This window comes from Falco biarmicus, chromosome 4 (genome assembly GCF_023638135.1).
Source record: "Falco biarmicus isolate bFalBia1 chromosome 4, bFalBia1.pri, whole genome shotgun sequence".
In the NCBI taxonomy this organism is placed as follows: Eukaryota; Metazoa; Chordata; class Aves; order Falconiformes; family Falconidae; genus Falco; species Falco biarmicus.
This window is the reverse complement of record NC_079291.1, coordinates 35,578,759-35,598,473: the sequence shown is the minus strand read 5'-3', so window position 1 is coordinate 35,598,473 and position 19,715 is coordinate 35,578,759. Positions and strand designations below refer to the sequence as shown.

At 38.1% G+C, this 19,715-nt stretch overlaps 1 protein-coding gene across 7 annotated transcripts in view; it reads left to right on the top strand.

The window, feature by feature from the left end:
- Positions 1-19,715, top strand: part of PPP1R9A (protein phosphatase 1 regulatory subunit 9A) — a 146,340-nt gene that overhangs the window by 98,978 nt on the left and 27,647 nt on the right. For all 7 annotated transcript variants that reach the window (XM_056334189.1, XM_056334195.1, XM_056334194.1 and 4 more), the window contains exons 6-11: positions 1,812-1,947; positions 9,188-9,343; positions 14,734-14,787; positions 17,163-17,392; positions 18,832-18,928; positions 19,052-19,223. In XM_056334189.1, coding sequence (XP_056190164.1) covers positions 1,812-1,947; positions 9,188-9,343; positions 14,734-14,787; positions 17,163-17,392; positions 18,832-18,928; positions 19,052-19,223 — 845 coding nt within the window. The remainder of the gene's footprint in view (positions 1-1,811; positions 1,948-9,187; positions 9,344-14,733; positions 14,788-17,162; positions 17,393-18,831; positions 18,929-19,051; positions 19,224-19,715) is intronic.

Here is a 19,715-nt window from a genome sequence, read left to right as displayed (position 1 = left end):
AAATGTTTGTTTAAAATACAAGTTACTTTTTCTGTATTTTCTTTTAATTTGTTTTTGCATTGGAGGAGACAAATATTTAGCAACTGTGTATTGAATGCTTTTTTACTTCATGTGGTAATATCAAAAGTTCATTCTTCCTTCTGATTGAGACTGAAAACATGGCTTGTTTAGTCTTTGTAATACTTGGCTCTAAAATTAAAATCCAGAGGACACAAGATTCGACTGTGAGTCAGTATGCAGAACAGATGAAGTCTAGGGGCCGTGAAGAAACATTCTTTTTCTTTCGGCCCAAGGTCCCTATCATTACTGAGACCCAATGTCATATTTTGTAATAGTAGGATATGAGTGCCAGACTGTGATCTGTTTTGAACAGGATTAAAATGCTGATGTTATTTCCTTGATTTAGTTCTAGTTTCTGCAGTATTTTCTGTAAATGTTTTTAAGCTAAGACACTTTCTTGCAAATTATTTTCAGAGCACATTGTGTCATTATTTCAAATGGAGTCACTCATTCTCACTTTCCTTATCCTTTTGGAATTAATTAATGACTTGGATTTTTTTACGATGTTGAAATAATCTCCAAATTATATTCCTTTCTGTAGTGCCTGTCTTCATGAAGTCTGACAAATTGTTTGGCTTAGGAAATGGGCTCAGGGTCATCCACTCATGGGAAGCTGGCTTACCCATGGATGCCAAATCCCAGATGACTTTAACAGTGATAGGCAGTACTAATGAAAATTATTTTCTTACGTGGGATATAATACACATTTCTAACTCTCATTTCAATAATAAATTATATCCATCATCTGAGCCAAATGTTATGAAAACAAGTAGTTTACCATATGCAGTATCTCAGTGTCACCTGGTAGTGCTTTTCAGCTCTTCATAATATTTTTTTCACATCTAATTACCTAATTGTCTTTCTAGCCTGCTAAGAAAATGTTCCTTCAGCTTGACATCTTTAAATTGTGCTTTTCTTCGGTAGTTTACAGTGTGTTGGTACTATATAATGGGTGTTTATCGTTATTACTATAGATAGCAAAATATCTAATTATGGTTATGCCACTGTGCTGGAAAAAAGTGTTAAAATCTAAGCCAATTCTAAATATCGGTTGCTGAAAGCAAGACTGGGAAGTGGTCTTGTAAGTCTCAACCAAGAAAGAGGCACTTCCTTGCCTTTTGTTAAGCCAAAGAAATGTGCTCCCAGTGTTCAGCAATAGCGAACAGTGGAGAAAAATGCTCCTTAGCAACAGAAGTTCACGAAATAAAAGAGGGATTTAAATACAGCTTAAAATTAGGGAAATGGTGTCTGTCAGATTTAAAAATGTGGAAATAGATTCTTTGTTATAGAAAGGAGGAAGGCAGATACAAAAGCTCAGAAATCTCGTCTAAGTCAAAATGGAGAAAGAAGTTACTCTGCTGCGTGTTCCTTTCACTACAAGCTGCCAGAAGTGTGTCTGTGCTGTTACTGTGCATCTGGTCTTCTGTAGGCTTTCAGGAAATATGTTGCTTTAAAGGTAACGGAAGTGATGATACATTTCTTTAAAATTGCCCACTCTAGGTCTGTGTCTGTAAAGTTCTAACTCAGAGAACCTTTTTAAATGAAATCGGAGGGAAGGCTGTAGCAGTCACTTCTTTTTTCCCACTCCTGTGAATACTGTCGTGGTCAGATCACTCCTCGTCTTGCGCGCAGCGCCCTTCTGGCAAATGTCATCCACAGAACACATTTAAAATGATCACAGCCATGTATCTGTGGAGATAAAGAACTTTGGTAAAACATTAGGAGTAATATTTTTTCACTGTTTTGTATAGGTTTGTGATTGGACGAGAGAAACCGGGACAAGTGAGTGAGGTTGCACAGCTGATCAGCCAAACTCTAGAACAAGAACGCCGCCAGAGAGAGCTGCTGGAGCAGCATTATGCACAGTATGATGCAGATGATGATGAGGTAACAGAATGTCTAGTGTCTCACTATGAATTTTTTTTTAACGTTCTGTTTTCTATTCCTAATTCTTCTTTTTAACTGTCACTCAAGAGGTCAGCTTCTGGCCCTCTCCATTACCATGGCTGCTGATTTTTACAGATTTTGAAGATGAATCTTATCTGAAGACCAAAGTTACTGGAAAGCTTTTCAGCATGGATTTGAAATATTTGGGTTGTTCCAGAAGAGCAAATATCAAACTGGTTGATGCTTCTGTCACCGTTGCTTTTCCTCTGAAGGCATTTGCTTTTCTGAAATAAGGGAATAAAGTTGGTATGCTTCTGCACTGAAACATTAGCTTTTTGTGAAAGCTGGTAAAAGTCCCCTACTAACTTGTTAGAAGTAGCTTTTATTGGGAACCTGCAGCAATCCTGAATAGGGTTTTTTTGGTTGCCTGACTATGCCATCCAAGTAAACTCACATAATTTGCACCATTCCCAGCCAATTGACAAGATAGAAGCTGTGATATAACACACATTAGACACAGTTCAAAGACATTTTTTGTGACCACAAGCCCTTCTGGCCCATTTACTGTCAAATACAAGCATTACTACTTTGAGCTCACCTTGCTCTGTGAGGGCAAATGTGGCTGGATTTATGTTGCTGTATGCCAGAAACCGCTGCCAGTGTTGCATTCTTCGGCTCTGGTAAGTAGGGCATCCTTTGGGCAAGAAAATCTCAGTTTACACTGTCTGAATGAATATCCACAAATGTACAAAAAACCCCTACCCTTTTGTGGTTGTTTGACCCTGGCTGAATGACAGGTGCCCACCAAAGCTGCTCTATCGCCGCCCTCCTCAGCCAGACAGGGGAGAGAAAATACAGCGAACAGCTCGTGGGTCGAGGTAAGGGCAGGGAGATCACTCAGCAGTGACCGTCACAGGCAAAACAAACTCGACTTGGGGAAAATTAGTTTAATTTATTACCATTCAAATCAGAAAAAACACCTTCCCTCCACCCCTTCCTTCTTCCCAGGCTTAACTTAATTCCCGATTTCTCTCTGTCCTCCCCTGAGTGGCGCAGGGGGACGGGGAATGGGGGTTGTGGTCAGTTCATCACACGTTGTCTCTGCTGCTCCTTTCTCCTCACACTCTTCCCCTGCTCCAGTGTGAGTCCCCCACAGGGTCACAAATCCTGCCAGCAAACCTGCTCCAGCCTGGGCTTCCCACAGGTCACAGCCTCCTTGGGGCACCCACCTGCTCCGGTGTGGGGTCCTCCCCGGGCTGCAGGTGGAGATCTGCTCCACCATGGACCTCCCTGGGCTGCAGGGGCACGGCCTGCCTCACTGCGAGGGGCTGCAGGGGCATCTCTGGCCCGGTGCCTTGGGCACCTCCTGCCCCTGCTTCTCCTCTGGCCTAGGTGTCTGCAGTTGTTGCTCTTACACAGTCTCACTCTTCTCTCTCACTGGTGCTGATCCCCACCCCGCCACCCCCCCTTCTTAAACACGCTGTCCCAGAGGTGCAAACACTGTTGCTGATTAGCTCAGCCTCAACCAGCGGTGGGTCCATCTTGGAGCCAGCTGGCATTGGCTCCATTGGGCATGGGGGAAGCTTCTGGCATCTTCTCACAGAAGCCACCCTGTAGATCCCTGCTACCAAAACCTTGCCATGCAGACCCACCACACCTTTTGAGGCCATTTCCTCAAAGTGACAGTGATTGTGACTGCATGAAGTTCAGAAATAATGGGGATTGTCAGTGTAAAGAGGTTTTGGGCTGAGGTGGCACAGAATTATACAGGAGTTGTTCAGTCTCAGAGCTATCAAACTGTCTTCTTCATGTTCATACAGTTCTTAAAATATGGTAACGTGGATCTCCAGCTACAATGCTGCATAAATAAACAAACAAAAAATAAATCTTTATTTAACCTTCCGTTGAGGCTGTCAAATTCTGAGCCTCAGAGACTTTACCACAAAGACAGCAATAACATATCAGGTTTCCGGAGCAGGAAATCGGTGATCTGTGTTTGAGTCCTGGAGTCACTGCACATGACTGTGTTTTGTAGAGCTGGTCAAATCACAGGAAGAGAATGTGTGCCAGGCATGTGCAAGTCCTGCTGGTTTATCTTGCTGTGCCACCAGCTGGCTGGATTTCCTCTGTTTTGAAACTTAGCACAGTCTTCATCACAGCCCAAGCAGCATCTAGCTACTTCAGAAGGATCCAAGTTCTTTAAAATAGCAGCAGCGTTCTTGAGACAATTCTGACTTCTGCCAGCCAGCATGCACTGGGCTGGAGTCAGATGCTAGGTGAGAGATACTTGTTAGCCTGCTGTAGCATTTCATTCCATTGCCTTGCAGGAATGTTACATGACAGTTATTTCTTGGGGAAGATTCACACTAATACACATAGTGTTTCCAAAAGATACATAATTTAGTATATAAGTAATCCTGAAAGAATCATAATTTACTGTATAAATGCCCTGCGTCCCTGCGGTTCAGAATCTGCTGTTATCATGGGCTGCAGGTTGTCACAGGATTGCAGGTTGCTTTCAGATGCTTCTTAATTTTAAGTCTTTGAATGAAAACACAAAAACTTTGTGCAGAACTGACAAACACTAAGAGAAAGGAGATGCCCACAGTGGGGTCCACGCAAAGACAAGCAGGATAAACATAAAACAGCTGACAGTCTGTGTTAAGCTCCCACAAGCTGAGCAGAGCCAGTAGTATCAATTATTTCTCAAGTACTACTTATGATAGACAGTGTTGGCATTTCCCAATGAGCCTGTGCTAACTACAGTAAAGCTGGGAGAGTATATTGTTTCGGGTGCTACCTCTTGATAGCCTGCTGCAGAGTTTACTCATCACCAGTTTGTCTAGCTTCCTAGAATCCCACATCCTTTCAGTTTGTTGTATCCTGTCAGAAAACAAAACTCAAAGACTTTGAAGTTGGCACTGTCTTTGTATTTCCTACTTAGTGTGTTAAGTATGACCTGAATCTGTATCTTTGACTGAAACTTTTTGACTTCCCTGTGTTAATAGTGTTCTGTGCACATTTTAGTCAAATTCTGTCATTTCTTAGAGTTTTTGTTTGAACATGGTACTATCTTCTTTATGTTCTACAGGGAATGGTAAAAGTCACATAAAGCAGATGACCTGCTCCCCTGAAGGCTGCATATGGTGATGCAGGATGTGAAATTAATAAAATACTGCAGAATTCTATTCACTCTGTGGCCACAGACAAGTCCTTGTTATGCAAGTGACATTTTAATGTATTTTAATATCACTAATAGTCATTAGAATATTTTTTCACTTAAAATTCTCATTTATCAGAACATTCTGAGAGCAAAGCAACTTCAAAACCATTGAAGAAAATCTAGACACGCACAAAAAGATAAATGTAATGTGCTTGAATGTCTGACACCCAAAGAATATATTTGTTAAACGAATCTTTCAGAGAGTACGTTTTTTCCAACATCATTAATATGGAGCATTCCTGTAAAAGCGGTGATTGATACTATACCATTATATTTTCCTTTGCTCTTTTGAAAGAATTAAGTATAAACCATAAAAAAAAAAAATCAAATTAAGAGTTGGACTTGAGTTATTCTTACAGTTCTTCAAATGGTGTTCCCTGATTGTGGGAGACTTTCAGCACAAACAAAAGATTTAGCTTGATGCAGGCTTTCTTATGGTGATTTGGGGAACTTCTGTCTGCATTATCCTGGTGGCGGCTGCTGCTCCTTCTTTCTGCTTGGGAGCCTTAGGCCCATTTCAAGAATTTACAAGGCAGTTAAACAATGTCAGTAACACGTCTTCCCTTTTAAATTAGGAAATTGCAGTTCATGTTTATAAAGACAATTTCATGCTATTAACAGTGATAGCATACAGCAAAATTGAATGGCTAATATTAGAAGCTATTGCTGTGAATGGGATAAGCTGAAGCCCTAGGTGCTACTAAAATGAGAAATAGGTCTTTTGCATGCATTAATTTTGCTCACTAATACAGACTGAAGAATCCAAGTTTCTTCTTGAAAAGCATGTAAATTTTCCTTGACTATTGAGGTAAAAAATATTATTGTTGTTGTCAGCTAAGAGTACAAAATGTATTGCAAGGAACCTCAGGCAGCTGCAATAACAACTATTACCTTACAAGGCTTTGCTAATTTGAACTAAAGTAACTTCTGTCTGTGCCTTGCTGCTTCTTGTAAAACACTGAGTTTCCCATTCTAGCTTACTGATTCAGGATCTGAACAACCTTTTAGTAGTTTCATGTGAAACAAAAGTCAGCAGAGGTAATTTTTTCAGGGAAAGTATGTTTCGTGTAGTTTATGACATACGTTTCATTTAAGCACACATCGGTTCTTTTGAACCTTTAATTTGTGTTTGATGTGATTGTAAGATTGGATCCCTTTCTTAGGAAGACGAAAGCAAAAGTCCTGTTTATTTCTGTGCTCTGTAATGTGTTTGTGTCATCCTGCTGTCTTGTTTAGCAGAGCAACTGCAGTGCTTTGCTTTGATGACTAGTTTTTGCATTAATTGAAGCAAAACTGACTGTGCCTATTGACACTCACAATGTAAGATTTGAAGCAAGATTTTTCGTTTGTGTTTGTTGTCAGCTGGCTGATGTCCCTCTTCAAATATGCAGAATCCTGAGGCCAGCAGAATATTGCCTGATGTTGAAATTTTCCCCAGTATAACTTAGTCCTTCATATGAGTTCGTTTTTCTTTCTGTAAGAAATACTTCTTTTTAGTTTTAAGTCTTTGGAGGAGTCTGTTTTAACTAAACTTATCTGGTTTATTCTTTTACCAAAATTGATAAATATAATTAGGATTGTACATTAAATTATTTCCTTAAAATGCACATGTAGCTGAGCCAGATCTGTTTTTTTACGCAAACTGGGCATGAGTTAACAATCCTATTTCTGCCTCTGTTTTGCATGCTTCAGAAATTTCCTTGCCACTGCTGATGGACCCACCAAGATGTTTTTTTCATGTAGAAATTATAATTGTGTATCACCTTATAGATTTTTTAGGGATAATGACTGCAAAATTGACAGTACATGGATTGTGTTAGTATTTTGTCCCCACAATAATTCATTTCATTGAAATCTCCTTGGTATTTTCAAGTTAAGTTGTTTGCTTCTTACCACCCTGATAGTGTGTAGGTGGTACATGCTCCTGGAAAAAGCCAGAAGAGTTAGCAGCCTAGTTGTTTTTTTTTTTAGCCCGTAACTGCACATAGCTGTGGGGAATAAAATAGAAACAGAAGTTACTACAAGTGTAGCGTGGCAGAAGATTATGTGTATGCATATGAGATCTAGACATACAGAATGATAAATTTAATTTTAGGCGTTGTCTTGCTTAGCTGAAATGCTAACATGCCTGAAAACTCCAGTGACATGAATTGTGTGTTCTTTGCTTCTGTTTTAAATATGGAAAAAAAAGAAGCAAAACCAGCTGTTAACTCTTTTTTTTGTTGAAGACTGCTGAGATTCTTAGTGCATATAAAGTATGTAAAATAAATGGTTCATGTTTATTTCATTTGAGAATATGTAACTATTTATAGAGACACAGATAGCTCTCCAAAGAAGTGGCTTGCATTAGCAGTGATGTTGAAAGTATGGATGGGTTATGCATGTTAGTGACTTACTTTCTTTTGAATAGTTCTTTTAACATCAGATTTTACCAAATCGTTCTATGCTTTCTGTGTGTTTTGGCTTGCTTTGTTTTTTAAAACTTTAGTGCTTTTAAAAAAGGACAATATAGATTTTTCATGATCTTTTAAGTTCCCTTCCAACCCAAAGCATTCATGATCATTCTATGTGCTATTTATTCAAGAAACAGTAATGTTTTATTGCAAGTATATCACCCTGTTGGAGACATACATACATCTTTTCTGTCTGTGTGTACTTGTATACCTAGACTTAATGTGCTTTCATGCACTGCTTTTTAGTTCAGAGAGATTCACATAGGCCTAAACAAGAGCAGGGAAATTAAATTAAGGTGGGAAGTTGAGATTCAAACTGTTGTTCAGACATCTGAGTTCTTACCTGTTGTTTTGAAAAGTTCGTTCAAGAAAAAATGACACTAATAGATAATCCTGGCACTACTGGGAATATACTTCTGATAATGATACTATGTGCCTTCATCTCAGGACCTGAAAGCTAATGAACAAAAACTTGAGCAGTTCTGTCAAAATTTTGGTGCTAGTACTGTATAAACATGAGAAGGACTGCACCCCTTCCCCCCACCCTTCCTTTTCCGTGTATTTATTGAGTCCCAAGCTTTATAAATCCAGATGTGGCCCTGAGGGAGCTGTTTGCTTTATAATATGTTTGCATAGCTATTTGCATAGCCAGCAGGCTATTTGTGGTCCGTTTGCAATGTACTCCAGCTTCCAGAGGGAGCCCTGCTGAAGCGACGCAGTACCCAGCCACCTTAGGCATGGGGAGAGATGAGCACAGGTGTATGTGCAAAAGATTGTCTAGACAACTTGGGGTTTAATATTGCTAGCCTTTTCTTTTCAGTATTATTGTTGTATTTTGTTTAATCTTGGGATACTGATTGTAGCTTATGATTTTTAAAAATTCTGTTTTGTCAGCAAATGGCTCACATCTCATGGTTTATCAGCCAAAGAAACACCCACATTTTATGTTTAAAACTAGCTAGAATCAGCTTCTTATTCAGGGTGAAAATTAAGTAAACTCTGACTTCAGTCTCTGAGCTTGTCTCTGACACTCGGTTTCTTTTTCCTGCTGTTGTCTTTCTGTGTGGGTATAACTTTTCTATCGTTAATTTGTTTATAAAGAACAAACCAGTAGATTTTCAAATTCAGCATGGAATATCATTGGAGAATTAACTTCCTCCAGATGGCTTATAAAAGACTAATGGAGGTCCTGTTGGTTATATTCTTCTTTTAATTCTGTTTGGAAAAGAGTCCTTGTTAAATCTGAGATAAATCTGGAGAGGTCTTCCTACAGAAAAGAGACCTCACTTGGAAAATTATGAAAACCATTGAAATACAGAGCCAGTAATACTTAAGCACTAAATTCTTAGTGCTTAAGACACTGTTTTCTCATCTCTCTTAATGTTCTGAAATACTACTGTGGAGTTCTGTTGTGTAGAAGTCATAAATACTGGGACTATAGCTGAAGAAAAGATAAAACTGTTTTTTGTATGCAGTATGCTGTGTTTGCACAGTAGCTTAATTACTGTTTGAATTCTCTGCCTAATAAGGATAACTGGAGTTTCTTAAATGCTGTAAAATTAAGACAGGGGAATATGCTACAGATGAAGAAGATGAAGACATGGGACCTGTTCTTCCAGGAGGTGACATGGCTATTGAAGTATTCGATCTCCCTGAAAATGATGACATGTTTTCCCCCAGTGATGTGGACACCAGCAAGCTTACTCACAAATTCAAAGAAGTAAGTTACAGATAGAAAATATTCCTGAAATCTCTCACTGGAATTAAATTTCTAGTTACCTCATTGCTCAGTACTTGTCTTTTCTCTTGAAAACTAGAGTTGATGTCTAGCTGTTTGTGTACTTGGTACTTTTGAATGACTCAAAAAGTTCTGATTTAAAGAAGCAGAACTGTTCGGAGTTGTTTCAGCATCAGCTTTCAGGTGACTGTTGCATTGATAGAGGGTAATTTACAATTTTAAGTTTTCAGTACAGAAGTTATTCTGCCTCAGCACTTAGTTTGCATTTTTTGACCAGGAGGACAAGGTGCAAGTTAATTCATTACTTTAATTCATTACTGGCAGACTGCTGCTGCTTTTTGTTATTGTTGTTGTTTGTTAAGATTCTAATCAAAAGTGGTCGGGAGAACAAACAGCAAATGCTAAATTTCAGTGAAAAGGGACATGTGGAGCTCATCATTTCACAGCAACTCATCAATATACAGCAGTATTATATGTTTGGGCATGTGTTTAGAAAGATGCTGTATTGGGGAAGCAGGCATATTTCAAGCTGGTGTTTTACCAAACTCTGTGGTTACAGAGTTTGAGTAGCATCTGCTGGTGCTAACTGGGGCTTGAATCAGTGGTGTTTCTTGTGGTCATTGAATTAATATAACTTAATATACCAAAGAGCTGAGAAACATTTCTTCTGTATTTTAGGCTGTGCTTTTGATGTGGTTTATTGCTGAGCTTTCCTGAATTCTGATGCAAATGAAGACACGAGACAGTTTGGTTTATCTAAGCCCACAGTAATGGGCTGAGTGATGACAATAAAGAACACTTTTTAAATGATTTGGGCAACAGGACCTGTTGCACCCTTTTTGTCCTCCTTCCCCATCCCTTCACTCAAACCAAATATTTTATCTTCTATAAATATGTTGTTAATACTCTCTAGTTAGAGTAACGTATTGGAAGTATTCAGTCAATGAGCAACCACTCCCTTTTCTGCTGATAACCCTTTTCAATTTTTGGATGCCCACTTTTTTTCATAATTTTTTCTTGATAGTTTTTTACTTCACTTAAATGATAATTTTCTCACCGCATATTTCAAGTTCCAGGGTACTATGCAAATTAGCAGGACAGTCTACTTCATTTTCTAATGCTTTGCATCATACATACTGACAACTTTCTCAAAGTGGTGGGAAGATGTTACCATTCGGGTTGTGCCAGTGTACCAAGACTACGGAAACCACAGATGGGCAAGATAGTCACTTTTGAATAAATTACCCATAAAACTATGTTTGAATACGGTTTCCCTCAGCTCGGGCTATTGCCATACTTGAGTGTATCCAATGTGATTTGAAGGTATTTGCAAACCTGTCTGGTGCAGTGGCCTCAAAACGCTGGTGTAGGGGAGATCAGATGAAGGGACTGTGGGATCCTCCAATTTAAGTGCAGATGAGAGCCTGAGCAGAAAGCATTAAATGCTCCTGCTAAGAGTGGACTCTTTTTCACTAACCCACACAGTTACTGCTGTTAGAAGCATGCCACTTTTGTTTCGCTGTTTGCATTTAATAGTACACAGCTGCATTTTGTTGGCTGCTACAGAGTGAGTACATGTATTTTTCTTGGTATTTGCCCTGAATTCTTTCAACACTAGAGGACTTGTTCATGATCACGCTGCACAAGCCCACACAGTGTTTTCTGGAATTGTATTTAAAGAATAACTGTTCTTTCTTGTTCTTGCTCCAGAGATTAATGAAAGTATTAAACAAGTGGGTTGGACATAATCTTTAAGCATAATAGTTTGACCTAATTAATTGAGTTCAGGCTTTGCAATGAAAAATGTGATCACATACTCTGAGAGCACTCTTATTTGAAATGCCTTGCTTTTGGAAGGAAGGTCAGAAGAGAGATAGCATTCCTGGGTGAATCACTGTACTTCTGCAAATGTTGTTTTCCTGGATGTAAAACAGGAAAAATGGGAGTGATGTTCCTTAACTGCTTTGAAAGAGCTAGACGGTTTATTTTAACTGTGATGATTGAAGAGAGACAAGATAGGGAGAAGGGACACCTTATGGAAGTATTAGGTATTATATGTCATGTCTTAATGAAATATATGAAAAATTATTATTATATGCAAAAAATACAATTATTATATAAATATTGTCATGGAGATTATTACATTCCATTGGGTACTTTCTTTTCCACTGTACTCTGGATATTTTAACATTTGCTGGCTTTTAATCCCATTCTACCTTTTGTGGTCTTAGATGAATTAGATCCATTTTCTCTGTATATCTTGTTTTTTGTAAAAAGTTGTATTGTCTTGAAGAAGCTTAATTGGCTTTACAAGATATCTTTGAAAAGGAAATGTGCTAAAAAATATGCAAAATGTCTTTGTTAAAAAGAAACTTTCACAGTTTTACATTGACTTAGAAAACATAAAGATACAAAACAGTATCTGCCAAGAATTTTTCTGACATGATATGGGACATAGATAGAATAAGGTATTTCTGCTCCCCTATTAGTAAACTTGCTTAAAATATTTTAAGTATGGAATCCAGATTTGCTTGCCAAACAGTTGACCTTGCCTGTTGTTCAATCTAACTTACAAATGTGTTAGTATTTCACATCTATTCTGCAAGCATAATTAGTTCTTCAAAAAGAAGTAAACAAAGAAAAAGGTAGATGTCCAGCTACCCGTTTCTCTGTTCAGCAGGAAAGTGTCTTTTTTCTTCTGCCTCAGTGGGATCTGCTGTACCATGTACTGATTCAATGATCTGACTGGGTGCTCAGTATTCATTTTTTTAACTTAATAACAGAGGGTATAAAAATAACTGTTAAAACCATCTGTACCTGAGCAGATTGTCATTTATGCAACAATTTGGAGTTTATTTGTATGTAATAATAAGCTGTTTAAGTGCTGCTTTTGGGTTTGTGGCGTTTTAGAAGAGATGGGAATGGACTGTAAGCAGGTAGCCTAAGGCTTTGAGTCTTGGCCATTTGATTTCATTATTAACTCTGCAAAGGGCAAAGTCTAGCTCATCTGTCCTTCCCCTGATTTTATCACAGTCCCAAACAATGAGGTAGCATAAATAAGCAAATGTCTGGGCACTTTATGAACACCATAACATTTTGAGATGTTTTTTTCGTAATTTTTCACTACTAACAGAAATGGAATGATAAGAAAAAACAGTTTTCAGTCTCTGAAAATTGCAAATCAGAGGTTGGATTGCATGAGCTCAAAAATTGCAAGTAACATCTTGCAAATGCTAATTAAAGTATCTCCTTAGTTTTCTCTATATTTATAGTTACAGAAAGGTGAATATCCTTCTTGGCTTCCTGGCCTACTGGGTGGAGTAGCACCACTGGCCACTTCTTGTCGTTAACACCAGCTCCAGGGCTGCCAAGTGCCCTGTTCCCAGCTGCACTGGCATCACTCCGTCCTGGACCAGTACCTCTGCTCTCACGTGGCACTTCCTCAGGAACCCCATGTGGTCCCCGGGTTAGCTGCGTGCTTGGGGCAGCTTTGGTCTGACCCCATGTATGTTCACCTGCCAGTGCCTCCACGTTCTACACGTTTCTGCAGGCTGTTATAGTCAATGACTGGTTTCATATGAAATGAAATCGTACATCTGCTCTTACTGAGCACTTGCAGATTCGTAACACTTTGCAGGGCTAAGTCAGAAAATGAGTGGAAGTAGTAGATGGTCCTGGGGACTAGAAGTGCTTACAGTCTCCTCTAAAGACAGTGACCAAGAAATGAAAGAAGATTCCTAAACTGTTCCTCAGGTGATACTGGTTGCATGCATTACTTTCAGCATGAATTCAGTAATTCTCTGCTAGAAATTACTAGCAGTAATTACTAGACTAGTTTATTCACTAGATCAGTTAAGGCTGATTTGCAAATCAAACTGCATCAGAGAGTGTGCATTTCCTATGCCACAAGAAGTGCATTCAAGAGGCCCTGAGAAAAGGGAATTTCAAAAGTAGCCTTTCTCAAAGGTACTTGCACCAGTCAACTCTGTGATGGCACTTGTTATTTTGAAAATTACTCCTGTCCTCCAGAAGAGCATGTATTTTCTAACAGCCTGGTCTTCAAGAATATAGCCATTGCTTCACCACAGATTCTGGTTCAGTACTCCATTAGCTTAACCTAAACTGTTCCCAAAGGCTCCTGTTAGTCTTGTAAGAGGAGTAACGCCCATGTAAAACATGCTTTTCTGTAACTATTCCTGGTATTCATAAATAATGGACAAAGCCTTTGCCTCCATGACAGTGCCAGCTCGAGCTGTAATTCAGGTTTTGCTCTTGCCTTCAACTACTTACCCAACACACGCAAGTCACTGATCCAGATTAAATAGTGCTTTAGATTTAAGGTTTTGTGGCCTGTCAGAAGCTTGTCCATGTGGCCTGCTTTAAATCGTAAAGCAGCAGGGATTTGGGTGCAGACCAGTACTGGGTGCATGTGCATGATCATTTCCATTTGGATTAGGGTTATATTGTTGAAACTGTAGTTTGATTCATACTTCAGAGTATTCTTGGAGCTTGTGCATAGCAGACCTTCGGGGTGAAACTAAAGGTGTTTCAGGACATTGACTAATACATTCAAAGAGCTAATGAGTACTCACTCCAGAGGATCAGACTAATGTAGGTTAGTCCAAAGGCAATCCTCCTGAAGAGTGTGCAGGTGGATGCCAGGTCCTCAGCACCGACCCTTTCGCTGTACAGATGCACTGTTATTGTGACATGCTGCTTGGTAACGTAACTACAACCTTTAGTACACCGCCTGGGCTGTTAATCTACTTGCAATCATTTTGTGTGCTTGAATGCCGTTGGCTGTTTTTTAGTTTCTGCGTGTAACTGCTCTCACTTGAAATCACCAGCTTGAACAAAATAACTCCAGCTAATGGTGGAGAAGGATAACATCAGTTTACCTTTTTTCTTGCATGAAATAAATGTGTGGAATCTTCCCTCAAGCTTTTCCTGACTTCTTGAGTTGTTAAATCACTTACTTCCATATTTGCTTTTTTGTAACATGCCTGCTTTAATCAATGCAGTGGGACTTTCTGACAGCACTGGGACGTATTTCACGTTCACATCAGAGAGCAAAGCCCAGCAGGATAACATCATTTTTTGCTTTTTTTTTAAGCATAAGACATTTGGTTTTGCTAAACAGATTGGATGTTCTGATTTGAAATTATGAGTGGTTAGACGGCATCCTATCTTTAATTAGGTTGCACAGACTGAGTCATTTTGCAAGCTAGACATTTTAATTTACAATCTACTGCACTGCAGCACTCTTCAAGGCCTTCTGCTATGTAATAAGGTATTCAACTTGCAGTATAGGCTTTAAAATACTGGAGTACTCTCTGTGACTTCACTTGTTTATTTTATATTTTCAATTTTAGTTGCAAATCAAACATGCAGTTACAGAAGCTGAAATTCAGAAGCTGAAGACAAAGGTAAGAATCAATATATGGTTAATACATGCTGGTTTTTTCCTCTCGTGCAAAATCAGATCTAAAGACATGTATCTTTATGTGGGTGGAGAAGTCAACATCCTTATTAAAGGCTGATTAAGAATCACAGTGGCTCAGCTAAATCTTGTCTTGATGTGTGTTCTCTAGTCAAAGTTTCAAGTAAAATCTTAAGTGCTGCTATTAAGACAAACTGCCAACTTGTGTAGCTTCAATTAAACTTACATTTTAAGGGGTACCTTAATGATTAAATGGCAGATTTCTAGTTCTACAACTCTAATGCATTTTCTCATGTATTTAAATTATATTTTAAAATTATATTGAATAATCAAGTCTAAGTTCATAGCTTTTTTAAAAAATTTACCAGTGCTGTTAAAGTATCCTGTTTATGCTAGTTTCCTTTTTTGACAATTTTAAACCCCCTGTAATTTATTCAAAGGTATTTACTAGAAATTGCTTTTTATATACAGAAGAAAAAGTGCTGTTTCATGTTGTTGCAGTTCTCTTTAAAAGATAGTCTACAAATGAAAAAGCATACCAATTTAAGAGAAAACAGTACCTCACAATCAGTAGCTAGTTACTAGATTGCATTTGCTGTAGCAGTAGAAAGGAATTGTATTTTTTTGTACTAGGGTAACCTTTATGGGAAGTCAACTGATCATTCGGTTGTTGAGTAATGTTAGGTTTTATAATGACATCCTTCTACTAGAGTTTGACTACATTATAAAGGAAATAAAAAGAAGAGAAAGAGAAAATTGTACTTAAGAAAAGATTTTAAATTATTATTTCTTTCCAGCAACATTTGCATTCACCGTGTATTTTGCAGTGTCTATCAAACCTGTACAAATTATTGCTAAAACCAAATCCGAAGTGCAACTGTTTTCTGTAAGGGCAATTTCTGTTGTACTGTTTCAGTTCAGAAAGTCAGAAATCTTTTCTTCCTCTGCTTTCCAGTTCCAATCTAGCAATCAGAGCGACAGGGTCAATCCCTTGGGATTGTGCCAGTCCCCATTGACTTGCTGGCAGTGATGCGTGGGTGTAAACATTCATCTGTGCAAATCCATTTGCAAGATCAGGGTTAATGTGCCTTTTTGTGTTGGACCTTTTTACCTAGTGTTTTCAATAGAGCCAAAGAAAATGTGGCTAGTTTAGGTGTATTACTAATAAAACTGCAAACAAGTTATTTTCTTTGTGTGTGTGTCATCCATGATGCTAGCGGAACTGCCTAGAGCAAATTAAAGTCTTGATAAGTAAGCAGGCATGTTAAGGCATTTTTTGTTTTCTGTAAATTCTGGTGGCTAAAATATACAAACTGCTGAACAACCCTACCCTTATTCAGCACCAAACAAACCTGCAGCTAGCTTCTTCAGTTGGGAAGTGAGAAGCCTAACACAAAAAAAATCTTAAGAAAAAAAAACAGCAAAGGAGCTAACATAATAAACTTGGCAGTAAAATTCAGTCATCTTTGAGGTCATGTGGAAAAGGTCATGGGATTCACTGGTGCCAAATAGTGGAACTGCACTGGTCATAGAGTTAAGTGGTCCTAATGTGTTTGGCAGAATTAGCACCTGAAATCTTCCAACAGCGAGGGCATATTTTCCGTTTCATATTAGCTCCTTACAATGCAGTAAGTGAGTTTAAAGAAAACAAGAGTAATATAACAGGTTCTTTTTGTCCTCATAGTAGTTATAGCTTCAGTATTGGATGCCAAACTCTGTGCTGGCTTAAATGAAAAATGATTCTAGGTTACAACCCAGTGTTAAATTTTGAATTATGGTCTAGCTCTTTTGTTTGGCTTTCTAGATTAGAGCAAGATTATGATATGAAAACACACATTGTAAGAATTCAATAGAATTTCTAACGTGGGTAAAAAAAGCAGATAGTTAGATTAGATGCAATTGGCTTTTTTCCTGTTGTTTTCTAAATTGTTCTTAAATCAAATATAGAACCTGGAAATCTGATTTCCCCCCCCCCCCCCCCCAAATAAGAAATGTCATCACTTTATGAAAGTGTATGAATGCTTTATAAAACCTGAGCCACGTGCATAGTGCTGACTGATTAACCCTGCACTTTGCCCGAATATTCCACTATTGACATTTTTAAAGTGTGTTAGTATAACCCAGAGAAGCGTAGAGGCTGCGCTGAAACACATGGAAAAGGCTCTACTTTGTTTTATGAGGAAGTATAATGTATACATGGGCCTGGGGTTTTGTCCTGGAATGCTCTTTTCACTGCTAGCATATTACTGTTACAGTTACTAATTCACTGATTTTCACTATTCATGTTGCCTGAATCGATCCTAAACTGTTGGGCTGCACTTTGCAGCTTTTTACTGACTGCATCTCCACTCTTTTGTTCAGCTGCAGGCTGCTGAGAATGAGAAGGTGAGGTGGGAATTGGAGAAGAACCAACTCCAGCAGAACATTGAGGAGAATAAAGAAAGGATGATGAAATTAGAGAGTTACTGGATTGAGGCACAAACCCTGTGTCACACAGTGAATGAGCACCTCAAGGAGACACAAAGCCAGTATCAGGCTCTGGAGAAGAAATATAACAAGGCAAAGAAATTAATCAAGGATTTTCAGCAAAAGTAAGCAGCTACACCAGGCTCAGCAAATGACTTAGTGGCCAGATAGGAAACACGTATGAGATACGGTTTACAATATGAAACCCGCTATTAAACTCCTGTAAAACCTCTGTAAAACTCCTGTAATGTAAACACTGTTTTTCAGATTTTTTCCCCTGAAAAACATGGGCTCTTTATTATTGAAAAATGTTAGTAGTGTTCAAGTATTAGTTTAGTATTGCTGAAAAATAGTAATATAACTAAATAAAGACTTAGTCTGTAGTATTCCAGGTTGTCATGTTTCAGAATTACTAGATAATGTGTTTGCAAACAACCAAGAGTAATGATAGTTAAGCATTTCATTATCAAGGTTTGCAGTAATTTGTAGTAGTATTGTGTCAGCTGGATTCACTCCTGCTGTGTACTAATGTAACATCAAAAAGAAAATTGTTTTGTTACATTTTACATTTCATTTTTCTTCTTCTCGTAGATGCCAAGAATGTTTGAGCTGAGTTGAGCTAACTGATGGTTACCTGGCCCCCTCTGTTTCATGTGGTCCCCTCTCCCTGATGGCTAGCAAGAATAGTAACATCTTACATTTCCATAACAGCTTCCATTCCCCCAAATATTTATTTTTTTTTGCAGAAGCAGCAGCTTTTTCATTTTCTGCTGAAATATACTCATTTAAAGAAGAAAATTCAAAAACATACAGCATGTCAAGTGACAACTGGGATTGCAGAAGTGAATATCCTGTCCCATTAAAAAGGGGGTTAGATAGTCAAAATGTCATTACCCATCTTGGAATTTTGTGATTGTTCCACAGCTAGCTGGCATCTTATGTGCTTTCTATCACAAATGTCTTAGATTTTCAAAGTAAAAAGAAATAGAGAAAATAGCTAGAGTGAGCTTGGATAGCCTTTTTGTTGTTATTCTGCTTTATGTTAGTTAAAGATCTAGTCAGTTGTTTTTAACTGTCTCAGATTCCTAAAATCACCTAACAGATTTCCTTATAGCTTACTAGAAAACTAGATTTGGAAACTTACGGATGTCCTTTCTGTGAAGGAGTGCAGTCATACTCTAATAAAAACAGAGATTTTGCTCCATTTCCTGTAACAGAACACAGGATTAACTAAGCTAACATTTTTGTTGTAAATATGGATTATGAAAAAAAAAAAGTTGAACTGGTTTGATTATAAGTTAGAACAACTGAGATACTATTCTTTCCCAGATAAATTCCTCTTACCATTTTTGTATCTTCAGCTAGCATATTCACTTAGACTAAGTAATAGTTTAGGGTTTTGTCCTAATTGCAGTTTCACACTTTTTACTGGGTTAGTAATAAATGACTTGTCAAAGACAGATTTTTGTGATGCATAGCTTAAGATATATCAGAACATTTTATTTCCTGTTTGAAGCTTATTGCTTTGATGACAGCAAATACATCTTTTTTTTTTTCCCCTAAGAGAACTTGACTTCATCAAACGCCAGGAAGCTGAACGAAAGAAAATAGAAGATTTGGAGAAAGCACACCTTGCAGAAGTTCAAGGTTTACAAGCTCGTGTGAGTAGTATTTACTCTCATATTTGAAGAATGAGACAATTCTGTCTTATATGCTGGAAAAAAACCTGCATCTCATAGATATGTGTGTGTGTTACGGGTAACACCGCATTGTATTTCTTTCAGATACGAGACTTGGAAGCAGAAGTTTTCAGACTAATGAAGCAAAATGGGAGCCAGGTTAACAATAACAACAACATTTTTGAAAGGCAGACATCTTTTGGAGAAGTTTCTAGAGGAGACCCACTGGAAAATCTAGATACTAAGCAAATGTCCTGCCTGGATGGCTTAAGTCAAGGTTTGTTTGAACCAAACCATAACTCCTATTAATATGTATGTAAATAGCATGGTTATCATTTAGGATTTAAAAGAAACAGTTAATAATGCAAGGATGTTGTTATTTTTCTGAAATTCAGTATCTAATGGCAGCTGTATCAGAGTTATATCAAATAACGCCAATATAGAGTCCAGAGTCCCAGAATAGCTGTACAATGCATATTCTTAAAGAAAAGGAAGTGACTAAGTGCTAATAAAGCGAAGATCATTACTGGTTTCTTAAAACTTCCAGTGGGATGCCATAATGTTTAGTTTTAATTTGATGCTTCTGGTACATTAATAAAGTAGGAGAAAATTGTGTTTTCTCCTGTGTTCCTAAATCTGTCATTGATTACCCAACCAATGAAGATCAAACAAGAAAAAAGTTACCAGAATGAAAAAAAATATGTTAAATCTACCATTTTGAATGGATCTCTACAGGTACTGATCTCACCTTGGTGCAGACATTGGAAGG